At 32.9% G+C, this 16548-nt stretch overlaps 1 protein-coding gene across 4 annotated transcripts in view; it reads right to left on the bottom strand.

Annotated features, from left to right (window-relative positions):
• The window catches only part of PCDH15 (protocadherin related 15), a 1016126-nt gene that overhangs the window by 136260 nt on the left and 863318 nt on the right, over positions 1-16548 (bottom strand). For all 4 annotated transcript variants that reach the window (XM_063669967.1, XM_063669968.1, XM_054435813.2 and 1 more), the window contains exons 24-25: positions 5409-5518; positions 3357-3497 (exon numbers count right to left, since the gene is read on the bottom strand). In XM_063669967.1, coding sequence (XP_063526037.1) covers positions 3357-3497; positions 5409-5518 — 251 coding nt within the window. The remainder of the gene's footprint in view (positions 1-3356; positions 3498-5408; positions 5519-16548) is intronic.

Genomic DNA, 16548 nt, shown 5'->3' with positions numbered 1-16548 from the left:
ATGAGCAGTGCAAAAGAAAAGTGTACCATGTAATATAAAAGTAAGTATTAGAACAAATGTGGGCAAACTACAGCCCTTTGGTCAAATCCAGCCCACAGACAGCCTGTTTTAGTAAAATGAGTTTTATGAGAGAATAGCCAAACCCTTTGGTTTATGTATTATCTCTTCTTGCTTTTAAGCTACAACAGAGTAGAGTAGTTCCGACAGAGACCATGAGACCCAGAAAACCAAACATATACGTCATCTCAGTATTCCCATTTTGAGTATAACAGTGAATCAACTCATTATTTTGAAAATCAATAATAAAATGAAAGAATCAAAGTTTTTTTTTCTTGTTTTTCCTATAGTTGCTGGACCTCAGGGTATGGGGACATTTTTCTTTATAGAAATATTTTGGCTAATGAATACAGAAGTAATAAAAAGAAAAAAATGGATTTAGAAAATTACTATTGGTGGTTGCTACTACCGGTATCACAAAAAGAGAATCAAAGAGATTTAATGTTTAAGGAAGGAGTGTATATCACCTACGATTTATTTGTTTAAAAACAAACCAAAAATAACCTGGATATGATCAAGCCTCCAGATCTAACTACTTATTTCCTGGAAATAAAGGAAGCAGAAAGAATATGAAATGACCACTTGGAGAGACAGTCATCAATCCAGGCTTCAGAAATGTGGTTTCTTGCAGAAATAAATATCAAGGTGAATAAAAGAGGGTAGTGGGGAAGCCTACAGATTAAAAGAGACTTAACAGACCTATCAACCAATGGCAATGTATAGAACTTATTTGGATTCTGATGTAAATTAATGCTTAATACGAACTGGATATGTTTAATACCAACTGGATATATGTTGATATCAAATAATTCGTTACTTTTGGGAGGAGTAATCATGATATTTTAATTAAGTTTTAAGAGTCCTTAAGATATACATATCAAAATATTTAGATTGAATGTTATGACTCTGACCTGCTTCCGAATAAGCAATAGTGGGTAGTTGAGAGCATAGATGAAAGACTATTTCCCAGGGCATGATTATGTTGAGTTAGGTAGTTGATACATGGAGGTTCACCATAATATTCTCTGTAATTTTTGTATGTTTGAAATGTTCCAACTAAAATATTAAAATATTTAAATATTCCTAGTGTTAAACTTATGAAATGAGCTCTAAAACTTTACATTTTAATTAATTTGCATTTAAATATTAAATCTAATCACATCGTCGTTACACAATTTACTTTGAAAATAATTTCATTAACAATTTTTTGGTAAAGAAGTCACAATAAAATACTTCTTTAATGAATTAAACTTCTGATTTTTATTATCTTTATTCAAATGATATGTGGTAAGGCAACTAATTCTGCTGCAGAGATGAATATTTAGCTAACTAATTAACCTCAATTTACATAATGGTTGTATTTGCATAGCTAATGGACTGGGGATTGACTATAGGCCATTAACAGTTATTAATTAATGAGATTGAATTAGAAATATATGGGTTTTTATTTCAAACTTAGGAGGCAAAGGTCAGTCATAAAAGGTTAATAACAATATTCAAAGAATCAGGCAGTAAATATTTTAGCTTTTAGACTTCATGCATTTCTGACAGGATAATTCATGAATTGGTTTCACCTCTACATGCATACCGGGGCACACGGAAGTATACACATATCTAATGATAAACTTTTATTAGCCTCAGATTTACATGTAAATTAAAGTAATGGGAGCTAGTTGTATTCACATATAAGAACTTAATGCACCTCTGTTCATAAAAATCACAAGTATTACTTGAGAAATGTCAAGTTCTACAACCTAAAATTTTTCTTTCTTAAACTGTTCATTTGTTTCAAGGAAAGAGTGCAGGTACATTTTTCAATTAATCTTCCCCATTTTTGCATTTGCAATAAAATAGGTTACATTATATAATTTAGAGTTACTCCAACCTTTCCACTCCTCATTTATCCAATTCAGTTTACAATTGGAAGCATCCTTTATATTTTTAAAAACATAATTGCCTGTAGTTCAAAGATTTTAGAAACTCAAAGAACTCATCTGCTATTTTTAAACAATTTATGTGAGTGATGCATAGTTATTGAGGACAATTCAATTCCTTTAATTTCAAAGACACCTGTATAATCTGATTTTTCAAATGATTTGGTTGTGTCTCTACAAGCAACTGAGCAGCTCTCTACACTAAATCAGTAAATGAGGTTCGCGATAAATGAAAAGGAGTGATTTCTTTTTATGATCAATTGCCAAACTGATACAGAAAATTCTATCCTGTTCTATCCTGCATCTTCTGCCTGTTGCTCCTGTCTTGCTTTCTTTTCTCTCACACTGCCTGGGTTCTTGCTTTATGCCTCTCCCCTCTTCTTTTTCCCTCTTCTCCCTTCTAAGAACGCTTGCTTGATGAAATGCCTTGAAATGACGTCCAGGGATAGTCCCTGGGTGAATGTTTCAGATCCTGTTTCTCACTTCACACTCTGTCTGGGCCTCTATTCTATTAATAGTTAACTTAAACCGGATTATCTTGAGTCTTCTAGATTTTAAAAGGGTTGCTTTGATTACAAAAGGATGATTGCTTAAATGCAAAAGAGTATTACCTCAATAGATGGGAAAAGAATAGTATTTATTGCATTATTGATAACATCTTTAAATCTGTGTCAGTGCCCTTCACAAACTGGCTTTTATATGCTTCTCTGTGGGGGTAAACTATATGCCACAGAAATGTTGAAGTTCGGAGTCACAGAACATGGGCTTAAATCTGTGACGCTTTGTTTACTGTCATTTAAAAAAATAACCTTTTTAATTATTAATAAAATCTTGCCTTTGTAAAACGGGGTAGTAATTCTCATTTCATAGATTAAAAATGTAGGTTAAAAAGTGTAAATTAAAAATGAAAAATGATGCTACATATGAATTACAATAAATGTTAGTCACTAATTTTAAGATGATTTTTTCTTTTCTCGAAGAAAATATGTAAATATAAGAAGCCACACAATTCAGGCAATTTCTAGTAGTCATTCATTAAAAATATCTATTTCCCAAGGTTTATCCAGAGCTTCACAGTGGGACTAAGTTTTATTATTTAACATACACAGACAATGGTGGTATTTTAACAATATTGGATACACAATTTGAAAATGGTGTTTTATGTTCTTGACATTTCAGGAGTATGAAATCACTCCCTGCATTGTCATATATTAGCTGTTTAAACGAATAGGCAATCATCTCAGAGTATTAATGATCTTTCTGTGTTGTCCACTGAGAATGATATTTTAGACATAGGTATTTCATTAAAAAAATTAGCAGAGACACCATACAATTCTCGTAAAAGCTTTAAGTAGTATAACTTACTTTTTGAAGGAACTCGGAGATTGGCAAGGACCACTTCCAGGGAATCAGCTTGGACTCGAAGTACATAGCTTGTCCTGGTCTCATAATCCAGAGGTCCATTCACATAGATAACACCTGTGACATTATTAATTCCAAATGTATCTAGAAATAAAAACATAATTACCTGGTCATTGTCTTTACGCTATAAGGAAAGGAATTCTCTTTAAAAGGCAACACTAAAAATGCCTATTTATAACTAGAGTGATACATGAAAGTGACAAAACGCTGCTTTTTGGAAACTGTTCCAGCTCTTTAAATGATCAACATCAATACTTCGCTAAAGTCTGCCTTGAAATTGTAGGGTTTTTTTGTTTTTGTTGTTTTGAGATAATCCTGGAAAACAATGTTCTATGGTCAGTTATATTTGGGACACACTGAATAATATATTCTTTACCTTAGATTCATATGGTCTTCTATCACACTAAAGGCTTTCAGAAGTTGTTTCAAAGAAAACCATCTAATTTTGTTTAAGCAAAATTTTCTGAACTTAGTGGATTATGATACTTTTTGTAATTTATGAATATTATTATTTTGTAGATTTAGTGTTTTGCTAAGAACACTTGAGAGAAAATAAAAAAATGGATAATTTAATGTTGCCCTGTGTCTGTTTTTTTAAATAAATTTGAATGAAAATCAGGGCACTTCGGTAAACTTTATAATATCTCCCCCTCTTATGCTCTCCATATTCTCTCCTTGCTTTATTTTTTCATGTAATTAATAATCCCTTATAATACTATATATTTATTTGTTTAATAATTTTTATTATTAACCTCCTCTTACTGGACCATTAACTTCCATGAGGGCAGGAATCTATTTTGTACATTGTTCTATCTGTAGTGGCTAGAAGAGTAGTTAATACATAATAGATGCTCAGTACATATTTGTTGAATGAATAAATAAATAAAAAAATGTAAAACAGTCACTGTGGGGGAGAGAGGTTAATAAATATAGCCACTCTGCTGTCTTTAAAGAAAAGGACAAATAGAATCAAAAGAGAAAGTTTCAGAACAGAACAGGATGAGAAATCATAGCTTTAGTCAGATGGTCGAAGTCCAAGGAAAAAGGAAATTTAGTTATTTTTAGGGAGGACACATAGTAGCACAGTAACAATGTAGAAAGAAGGCAATAAAAGTAAGATATTGACCACTTGCTACACTACACAGATAGCAATACCTAGTAATAGTTTGTCATTAAAAAGCTTAAAAGGGCCTTTATAATTTCCTTGCAAACTCTTTGAAGAATTTACATTCACTCATTTCTTAAATATTTACTATTGATTAACTTATTACATGTATATTAACTATTTCCTGACTACCTACAATATACTAGGCTATCTAACATACCAAAAGGGAAAACAGAGGAGAACTTGTGGAGAACAGGTAAAACAAAAATTAATGTGAAAGACTGAGCTATGACCTCATTCCCAGAGGCCTGCAAATTCCTATGATTCTTAAATTACAAAAAATTATATTTTTATTTTTAATCATTAATTGTATGTCTAATTTGACTATTTTGGGAATCATATAACATGCATGGCTTTTAACATGGATGTGACTCTTTTTAAAATTCACAACGTATTTACAACCTTGAAATTCCTTCAGGATTAGTTAAGGTATGACCAACATGGAGTAAGGGTCATGGATGGTTCAGACAGTGGGGCGGACGAAGCTACTGTAGGCAATGATCATGGCCAAAAGCTGAAAATTTCATGATGCATTAATTTTGAGGAAATGTCATTAAAATATTACCAAATGAGGAAAAGGGCAAGGTTTCATTAATTAGATACTTAATATTTCTTAAGGTACTTAATATTTCTTAAGGGAAAAAATCACTTTAGCTAACATAACTGGATTTTTAATCAAGTTCAGGATACATGGTTAACAATTACATTTAAGATAGGCACAATTTTATTAGAAAACAATACGATAGATAATAATTTCAATTCAATCTGAAATTAGGCCAAATCTAAGTTTACTGGTTGACGGTGAGAATACAAACTAAAAGTCTACTCACCTTCTTCATTTCCTGAAACAATGGAGTACACGATACTTTGATTAATGGCAGCAGCAGAAATTACACCAACCATGGTCCCTTTGGTGGCAAGTTCACTTACTGGAGGAGGTCTGCAGGTTTAGAGAAGATGATGTATTTATTTTTAAGTATAATTTTTGATGTAACTTTACATTCAGAGAAAAATTGAGAGAAAGATAAGAGATTTCTGATACACCCTTTGCCCTCACACATTCATGGCCTCCTCCATGATCAAATCCCCCACCCAACTGCTACATTTGTGATAAATGATGAACCTACATTGACCCATTATCACTGAAAGTCCATCATTTACATGAGGGTGCATGTTGCTGTTGTACATTTTATGAGTTTGGACAAATGTGTAATGACATGTATCCACTTTCATGTAGTATCATATAGGGTATTCTCACTGTTCTGAAAATCCTCTGCGCCCTGTATATTCATCCCTCCCCTCAACTCAACCTCTGGCAACCACTGATCTTTGTAGCGTCTCTATGGTTTTGCCTTTTCCAGAATGTTGTATAGCTGGAATCACACAGTATATAGCCTTTTCAGATTGCTTTCTTTCACTTAGTAATATGCATTTAATGCTCCTCAACATCTATGGCTTGATCGCTTATTTCATTTTTAGCACTACATAATATTTCATGGTCTGAATGTACCCACAGTTTATTTCCGTAAATAAAAAACATCTTGGTTGCAATTTTGGCAATTATGACTAAAGCCGCTATAAACATCTGTGTGTAGGTTTTTGTGACTCTAAGATTTCAACTCTTCTGGGTAAATACTAATTAGCATGATTACTGGATTTTATAGTAAGACTGTTTAGTCTTTTAAGCAACTGCCAAACTGTCTTCCAAACTGACTGTACCATTTTGTATTCTCACCAACAATAAATGAGAGTTCCTGTTGCCCCATATTCTAACCAGCTTTTGGTGTTGTCAGTAGTCTGGATTTCAGACATTCTAATAGGTGTGTGGTGGTATTTATTTTTTTATTTTTTTATCCATATTTATGAGAGAGTTTTGAACTTAATAATAGAATGTACACAGCAGTTCTTCTAAGCTACATTATGCAATTACATTGTGCTTTCATTGAAACCTTTTACAAAAAATCCTGAAATACAAATTTAGTCTGAAGTATAGGCTTTATAAACATCTTGTCCAAATTGCTTTGTTTTTGCTACTGCTGTCCATACACTTAATTGACTAGGTTATCTAAATGTAAAGCAATCTTTCTCACAGATACTCTAGCACCTAATGGTGGTCCATATATTCATTGCATGAGCAATAACTGCTTCTTGCTGAAGAATAAGAACCAATCTGTACCATTTTAAAATGAAGTGTGTAAAGTAGATATTTAATTTATTAGTTTATTTACTTACTTATTTTACTGTCCTGCATATATTTTTTTGCCTTCTTTTGATAACATCCAAATATTGTTTTCTATAATCTTGCCTCTTTCCTTCTCTGTACAAGTGCTTTCGGTAAGGCTTTGCCAATCCCCATGGTACATGCATAAGCACATTAACCAACTGTAGTCAATGGGGGCATTTTATCCTTTGCTCAGTGTTCATGTGATGTATATGTCACATGTAAATTCAATGGACATACTACATAAGATTATGACTTGACTAGATTCTTGCTAGCCAACTTTTTGGCTATATCCCTCACTGGATTTGATGAAGTAAGCTGCCATATGGAGCAGTCCTCGTGGCAAGAAACTCAAGGTGATGGCTGACTAACAGCCAGCAAGGAATTGAGGCCCTTAGTCCAACATCCCACAAGGAACTGATTTCTGCCAACAACCACATGTACTTGGAAGTGGATCTTTCTGTAGTTGAGCCTCAGATGAGACCGTAGCCTTGAATGACACCTTGATTAAAAGATTATGCAAGTCCAAAAAGGAGAGGACACAGCTAACCCATGCCTGGATTCCTGACCTATAGGAAATTCAAAATGATATATGTGTTGTTTTAACCCATTAAGTTCGTGGTAATATTATTATGCCACAATACAAAACTAATATTTGAACAATGGATTGTTAATTTATGACAGATCAAGATACACACTACTTACCAAAAGTTTAATACAAGAAAATATGTCAGTCATATTAGGGGATAATTTTCAAAAACTGAATTCCTATTTGTGGAAGTAGACATTACTTAAATTGTTTACTGGTCTATCTTATTACTACACAAGATAGAAGCTAAATTTTATCCTTTCCATAATTCATCTGTTTGCTAATCCTTATACAGTATGGGAACATGACATCTGCAACTTATGCACCTTCAGCTTTAACATGAGAAAAATGCTCTGTCGGGCCGAGTGCGGTGGCTCACGCCTGTAATCCCAGCACTTTAGGAGGCTGAGCCAGGTGAATCCCCTGAGGTCAGGAGTTCAAGACCAGTCTGACCAATATGGTAGAACCCAATCTCTACTAAAAATACAAAAATTAGCCGATTGTGGTGGTGTGCTCCTATAGTCCCAGCTACTCGGGAGGATGAGACATGAGAATTGCTTGAACCTGGGAGGCAGAGGTTGCAATGAGCTGAGATCGCGCCACTGCATTACAGTCTGGACAACAGAGCGAGATTAAATCTCAAAAAAAAAAAAAAAAAAAAAAAAAACAGAAAAGAAAAGAAAAATGCTATGTCTTCTTTCAAATATTAAAAAATGCACGTATACATTTTTGCTAACCTTAACTGCACAATTAGGATAGAAACAATACTAAAAAAAGTAATTGGCATAATTTAAGAAGACATTTAAATCCTATGCATACCACTAAAAGCATTTAAAATTCTATTTGTTAGTAAATGTTTAAAACAGATTTACTTCTAGACAAAATTTCTCCTCATTAACTTTTGTCTTAATTGTTCCAGTACACTTGTTTCTATCAAAATTAAAACATACTATACAAATACAATCTTCTCCTGAAAAGAATTAAATGAACCTCCATGATAATGAGCATTAGATTAAAAATATCAATTATTTTCTATTTTTGGCAGGATTACAATGTACAATATTAATAAAAATAGTATTATTTTATTATTGTTTTAGGTTGTGGAAAGTACCAGTTACATGATGGAGGCAAATTGCATACTCTCTTTGGAGTCACATATGTCTTGAATACAAATGATGGAGTTGGTATAAATCAGGATTCATTAAGCCAGATGGACAGAGAAGGTAGGAACATAACCAAATTGAATAAAATGGTCCGAATATAAATTAATAGGGAGAGGAATGGAAGTTAGGAATGAGACAGTATGTAACTACTGTACAATAATTCAAGTCTAGTGTGATTTGTAAATCAATAAAGGAAATTGAAAATTTTGTATACGTTTATGAACAATCAATGGGAATTTATTTTTTTAAAGCATCAATGAATACATTTGATCTATGGGCTCACAGTTTACGATTTTTAAAGCAGATAAACTATCTCTAATGTCTTTTCTAGTTCTACCATTCTGAACCTGATATAATGTGAGTTATCATTCACTCTTCTTTCTGTGAATATAATCAAAATCTATTGCTCAATTTCAGAAGCAATGAATTATGGCCAAATGAAACATTTCTCAGAAGGTTTTTTAAAAAAATATTTTCTCTGACTATTAAATTCATAAATCTTCTATTCATCCATTTATGAAAATAATGCATCACTAGCTCTCTTCCAATTTAAGTTTTTCACACCTGATTTATAACAAATAATTGTGAGTGTCTGAAATTGAAGAATACTATCTTTCAAAGCTAAATTTACTGCCAATACAACTGACAAACTGCACTCTTAAAATAAAAGAAACACTTGAAACAGACAGCTTCAGTAATGGAACTATACAGCTAACTGATGTAGCTTGAGATAGATACCAACTAGATGGCCATTTTCCAAAGATGGCTAAGAGGATGCTAAAGGAAATGGTTATTTAGCAGATATGAACCTGGAACATGGGAGAGGCTAGTGGTTTCATGTTTTCATAATGGCCTTCAGTAAGGGCTTCCTCAAAGGCCCTTTCACAAGGCTTGACCTGAATTGGGTTTGATGTCCTTGCATATCCATGATGGCAGGGTTGGTTCCTATTTACTCCACAAGGGCAATGCTTCTAACTTTGTTAGCCATTTTAAACAAAATCTACAGGTTTTGACTAAAATTCCAAAATCACCTCAACTAAAACTTAAATAGAATCCTAAATAATATTTCAATTTTATAAATATTTTTCCTCATTGTTACTATTTGCATTATCCTTACCTTCTAAATTTTACATGTAAAACAGCTGTGTATTTTCAAAATTAATAATATTTTTGTTTTTAATAATAATGTTATTGAGAAATAAATTAAGATAAAAATACTGGCACAATGCCTATGCATTTTAGTATTTATACTTCCTCCCAGAAAAGTTCAATGGTCTCAGAATTTTTTGTATTCTTATTTATTCTTTAACTGGCAAATAGAAATTTTATATACTTATGGTGTACAACATGATGTTTTGAAATACGTATACACTGTAGAATGGCTAAATTAAACTACCATTTGATTACCTCACAAGTTTATTAGTGGTGAGAACATGTAAAATCTTTTCCCTTAGCAATGTACAATATTGTACATTGTTGTCAACTATGGTCACCATGTTGTAAAAGAAATCTGTTCACTTTATTCTTCTGATCTAACAGAAATTTTGTATCCTTTGACCAATATCTCCCCAATCCTTCCCTTCCTACCCAGCCCCAGGTAACCACTTTTTTACGCTCTACTTTCATGAGTTCAGCTGTTTTAGAGTCCATATATATTAGTTTTATTAGATCATTATTAGAACATGCAGTTTTTTTCTCTGTGCCTGATGCATTTTAGTTAACATAATGTCCTCCAGATTTGAGACAAATGAATGTATTTGAGACAAAATAGAATACTAAAGTCTAGGTTCAATCACATTGTCCCAAATAAAAGAATTCCCTTCATTTTTAAGGCTGAGTAATATTTCATTGTGTGTGTATATATATATATATATATCACATTTTCTTTATCCATTCATTCACTGATAGACATTTTGTTTGATTCCATATCCTGACTATTATAAATAATGCTGCAATAATCATGGGAGTGCAGATATCTCTTCCACCAATAGCCTGATTTAAAAACGGACCAAGGAGCAGAATAGATAGTTCCAAAAGAAGACATACAAATGACCAGTAAATATATGAAAAAATGTTCAATATCAGTAATGATCAGGAAAATAAAAGTTAAGCCTACAATGAGATATCACCTCACATCTATTAGAGTAACTATTAATAAATCAACTTCATATAACTTGTGTGTGAATATGTCTCTCACCAGGTTCAGGCACTGGTAATACTGCAGCCCAGAATGCAGTGGATGGAAGCGTTTGGGTTCCTATTCCAGCTGGTTCACATAGTGACAGTGTGTGCTCTCTTCCACACAGTGAGAGTTTTCCCTTAGGATCAGTTATTAGTGAACTTCCTTCACACTGACCTAAAATGTTTCTGTTTTTCATCTACTCATCTCGCTTTTCACCTGAACCCCTGGTAACCAATGATCTTTTTACTGCCTCTATATGTTTAACTTTTCTAGAATGTCACATAGATGAAATCATACAGAATGTAGTTTTTTGGACTGGCTTCTTTCCTTATCAATATGTGCTTAAGTTTCCTCTATGTCTTTTTGCATTGTGATATTTCATTTCACTTTATTGCTGAATAATATTACATTGTATTGGATGTATCACAAATAACTGCACTTTTGTAAGAAGAAAACTGATCAAAATAACTCCAAAATAACTCCACAATGGTTTAAAAGTAAATATTTGCAGATTAAATGCAAACCGAAAAAGTTAACTGCTTTGGAATTCGCATGCACAATACTTACAATATAACCTCATGAAGATATAAACTAATTCATACATATCCTTTTTGTTTTGTTTAGACGGAGTCTCGCTCTATCACCCAGGCTGGAGTGCAGTGGCGCGATCTTGGCTCACTGCAACCTGTGGCTCCCAGGTTCAAGCAATTCTCTGCCTCAGCCTCCTGAGTAGCTGGGATTACAGGCGCCCACCACCACGCCTGGCTAATTTTTTTGTATTTTCAGTAGAGATGAGGTTTCACCAGATTGGCCAGGCTGGTCTTGAACTCCTGACCTCGTGATCCACCCACCTCGGCCTCTCAAACTGCAGGATTACAGGTGTGAACCACCGCACCCGGCCCATATATATCCTTTTAATATTTCTAAGTGTTTTTTGAAAATATAGATTACAATAAGTCTTTCAATAATGCATATTAACTAAATTTCTGAATAATGACTATAGTAGAATAACATAATTTGCAATGTCTAAATGTTAGACCCAGTTTTTACAGTATAAATATAGATGAAACAATTACTCTACAATTTAAAATCTACTTTTATTGTTGAGTTCAAGAAGTAACAATAAAATCAAATGTTGTATGTGTCAAATAAAACTTCTAATTATTTTAAAAGCCAGGCAATTTAGGATATAAAAGTGTTTGTAAATAGATGCTATAAAATTTCACTAGGATTCAATCTGGCTCTATTGCTTTCTTTGTACTAAGAGACAAATCTAATTTATTTTGACATGTTTGAATTCAATATATTTGCAAATCAGTACCAATTAAGGTACTGTTTTTATACTTACTATGAGGGGATTTAATGAAAATGGGAAGGGAAGAATAAAAAAAAAACCACCCACTAGAACTCCGATTATTTATAACCTTGGAGTAATTGCATCAGAGTGATCTAATTTTACATATTTAAATAAGAAAAACAGTTTAAAAAAGACATGAATCAGGAGAGAGATGCCAGTTCTTCCAGAATTCTTAGGATGGATTTTAGATAAGAAAATTAATGAAGGGCCAAAAGACTAGACACTGCTTTTTACGTACGTTCCAAAGAATGCATACTTCCTGTCATTAAGAGTTTTGCTTCTATTCAGTTCCTTAAAGAATCTTCATCTGGAGGATATAAAAACTGAAGTATAAACAATTTATCCAAATATTTGAAAGCAAAAACGGCAATCTAAGGTGTTTGCGTTTTCCTTTGCTTAAATTATTATATTGTTCTCATTAAAATAGTGTATTTTAATCTCTCATAGTCATCGGCTCTTAAAGCTTAAATCCATAAGAGTGTGCTGGAGAAATTTTTTAAACTTACTGAAGTACAGAAGACCCCTGATTTATGATGGTTTGACTTGCGATTTTTTACTTTACTATGGGTATGAAAGTAATATACATTCAGTATGCTCCTCGACTTACAATGGGGTTAGATCCTGATAAACCCATCCCTATTTGTCTACTGCCCTACCTTAATTATTATAGAGGGCCCTTCTTACTCTCAAAAGTGTCCTGCTTTGGAAAATAAATTATATGGTCTTACCTATGCTGGAAACTATATGGATATATTAAAGTAGCAAATTTATTCCTCTCGCTTGAAAATTTACAATTTTTTTTTAGTGAGACCGAGTGTACAGGTAATCAGAATTCTGTTTTGAATTATACATTATTTGACATTAATATGGTAATTTCTGCCTTCCCTTGTTTGTAATTGCTGGATATACATTTTCTGCTCACTCTATTTTTGTGCATGTGATTTTGGTTTAAGTACATTACTTAATGGCATGAAACCATGTGTGAAAAGTTTACCAGAAGTAAAAAGCATTCTTAGAAGATTAAGTAAATGGCACAGTTATTAAGCACCGGAGGAGTTGGGAAATGAATGACTTATCCATTATAAATTGGTGATAAAAATGTGATGATTTTGAATCAAGATTTAAATAGTATAAAATTCTACTTTCCATGGAGATTGTGGAAGCACAAAGTGACTTCCATTAAGAAGATATGCATATGTCATTTGCCTGTCTAACATCATTCAATGTCTTCAAATTTCTCTGTGATAATGAACAAAGTTTTTAATGTGACTCAGTAAGTCCCTTCACAGTCCAACTCCCGCTACTTCCCCAGACTCATCACCATAGGGCTCCATTTAGTATGCTATTTTGTCTTAAATATGTTTGCATTGATTACTAATAAAATAAAATTAATGTATCCTACTATATGTTTTACTTGGATCGAAATTTCCCATAGATACAATACACTGAAATAATGGGACCTATAAAATCACTCTTTGTATTGAAAAGTTTGTGCTAAATTCTAAACAGTGGATGTAAGGTGAACTGTTTGGACTTGAGTCCTTTGTTGAAGGAAGACGTGCTTCACTCTGCTACATGAGCAAATGCCAAAATGTGTATAACCTTGGAAATGTGAAAGAGAAATTAAATTCCATGTAGGTACACAGGGAACCTATCAAAACTGTAATGAAAGACTGTCAGAATCATTTTGTCAATAGTTAAATGGGCGAAACCTATTATGTTTGAGGCAAGGTTTTAATAGTGCCATAAAAAGACAGGAAAGGCTATCTTCAGGTAATGCCAGCTCTTACATTGGACAACAAATCTAAATTAAAATAGAAAACAATTTTAGCAATCGAGTTATGCTCTCTGCATATGCGTTTGTTTTATATTATTTTAATAGTCTTCAGATAGCTTTCATTAACTTATTTGCAATCAAGACAAATCATTCTTTCCAAACGATTGTTCATCTTATTAAAATCTTTTCTCAAAATCCGTAAGTCCAAACTTGGAAGGTTTTATAAGAATGATAGCCTGGGCAATATAGCAAGACTCTGTCACTACAAAATAATTTTAAAAAAATTAGCTGGGCATGGGGGCATGCACCTAAAGTCGCAGCTACTTAGGAGGCTGAGGGCTGAGATGGAAGATTGCTTGCAGTGAGCTATGACGGAGCCATTGCACTTCAGCCTGGAAGACAGAATGAGATCTTGTCTCTAAAAAGAAAAAAAAATGATGGCTATGTTCCTCAACATAAGGTAATTTTAATTCTCTTTAATAATGAAATGTTGACTAGAACTGCTCACTTGCTATTTCTTTAGCCATTGTGATAATATTACTTGCATTTTCATAGTTTACAAAAATGAATGTCTTCATTATAAATTAGACTTTTTCTGTTTTGTATATCAAAAGGTAAAATGCTAATCCTTTGTTAAATATACTCTAATTTTATTCTTTAATATAAAGCTTCTTGAGAAACTTATTTTAAGTATAAATTGTATACAACTTTCAACCTATCATTTATTACAAAATCAATTCATATGAATCAACCAACTACCAATTTTTTATTTTAACAGGGAAAGTGGTAAGATTATCTTTTGAAGAAGGAGTTAAAATTTTTCAAAATTTCAGAATGTTCACATGTATAATATTCTGATTTTGAATTTGATACATTAAATTTTAATAATAATAGAAATTGAAAAGGACTTACAGTATTTTCTCTGAGTTTAGCAATATATCAACTTAAGAGGTTAACAAATATAACTTAGGGATATTTGCCCTTATTTTTATTATATATATACCAGTGTAAATTTTGAATTTAGGTTGTTATGGGAATTACACTTGAAAATATACAAATCTTAAAAATTAACATGAATGTGACACTAAATCATGCAATGGTTAATATTCAAGTTCATACATTTCCATTTTTAAATAAATAAAAAGGCCTACCTATATAGGTGGCATATATCTTTGACAATTTTGCAATTAATTTTATTTGGCAAATTTTTTGATAAATTGTGTAATATAATGTATTTCCCACTCAAAATCAATATTCACATTTAGACTCTATGATCTATTCCAGACGTGTTGACGTTTTCACGATATTTACTTTTAAAACTGATGACAAGTGAATTTCAGTGTGTATAAGTCTTAGTCCATCATCCTGAAATGAAGGTCAAATGTCATTCTCATTCTTCAGAAGGCTAACTTGCTTCACCTATGGGAGTCAATGTAATCTCAAGTAGTATGTGTTTGAACTACTATTAGGATTTTGCTATTTCTGTAGGGTTTAAATGAAAGATATATAAAAGGAATTTACTGACTCTGACATTGTAACTAATTTCTAAAATATCTAAAGAGATAATTGACTGAAAATCTCTTAGCAAATATGAACATGCAGTGACAATGAGAGTATGCCTCTCAGATCTTCAACTACAGGAAGCACAGTTGGTCAAGGTCCCAGTTACTGTGGTCTGAAATCTGTTTATGTTTGTATGAGGGACATAGTTCCTAACGGCTGCTTAAGGAGTCAAGTATTGAAATGATTATTAGGCCAACTAAATGATCTCTATAATCTATTTCATTCATTGCATAATGTGAATTTGAGAAAATAATTTTTATGAATAAGATTAACACATTTTTCTCAATTTCTAATGAAAACAAATTGTAGAAAATGATTTAAACAAAGATATGCAATTGTAAATAGATATGAAGAAACTACCTAATCACTTGAATGCTTAAAAAATCAAAGTTCATAATTGGAATATTTATGTGTAATAGGGATATTACCTGGACTTAATTCATTTCCCTCCCATCCCCCCCAAAAATTGAAGCTAGTTGGAGATAATTTTGAGAAAGAGAGGCGGAGGATGTTTCAACAATAAAAAATGAAGAAATGCCATTAGCTTTTTAAGAACTCTTTGTTTAGCTCTTTGTTCAAGGAAAGATAGTAGAGCAAGAAGGAAGAATGATCACATGGGTCATGCAAATTCTAAGACACTAATATCATTGTTATATCTTTGTCAAAAATGGAAACTGAAGGAACCAAATAAAAGACAAACAATGCATGTGGAAGATTTGTTACAATTTGAGATTTTTGGTTGTGTGTATGCTTCTAAAATATACAAATGTTTGTTTACAGTTGTAGAAAATGTCACAGGATCCTTGGGATGTTGCTTTTCCAGTAGGAAGCCTCTGTGGCTGGTGGCACCTTTGCACGAATTTTGTTCAGGCTTACTGGGCTTGTTTCACCCACTCAGCCTGGCAGGCTTCATTTGGCTTCTTCTACCAGCCCAGATCCCATGCCTGCCAAGGGCGAGCCAGGTGCAGAGCAGCAAGGTGGGGATGAGAGTGAGTGCAGGGTCCACCACTGTGCACAGCCAGGCACACTGGCTACTGTGGTGGGAAGCGTGGCTCCAGGTGCCAGCACAGATGCCAGCTCCATACAAGCCTGTGACTGGATCTGGTGCACCGCAAGCA

The sequence above is a fragment of the Pongo pygmaeus genome, chromosome 8 (assembly GCF_028885625.2).
Source record: "Pongo pygmaeus isolate AG05252 chromosome 8, NHGRI_mPonPyg2-v2.0_pri, whole genome shotgun sequence".
NCBI lineage: Eukaryota > Metazoa > Chordata > Mammalia > Primates > Hominidae > Pongo > Pongo pygmaeus.
This window is presented reverse-complemented; position numbering and strand designations above follow the sequence as displayed.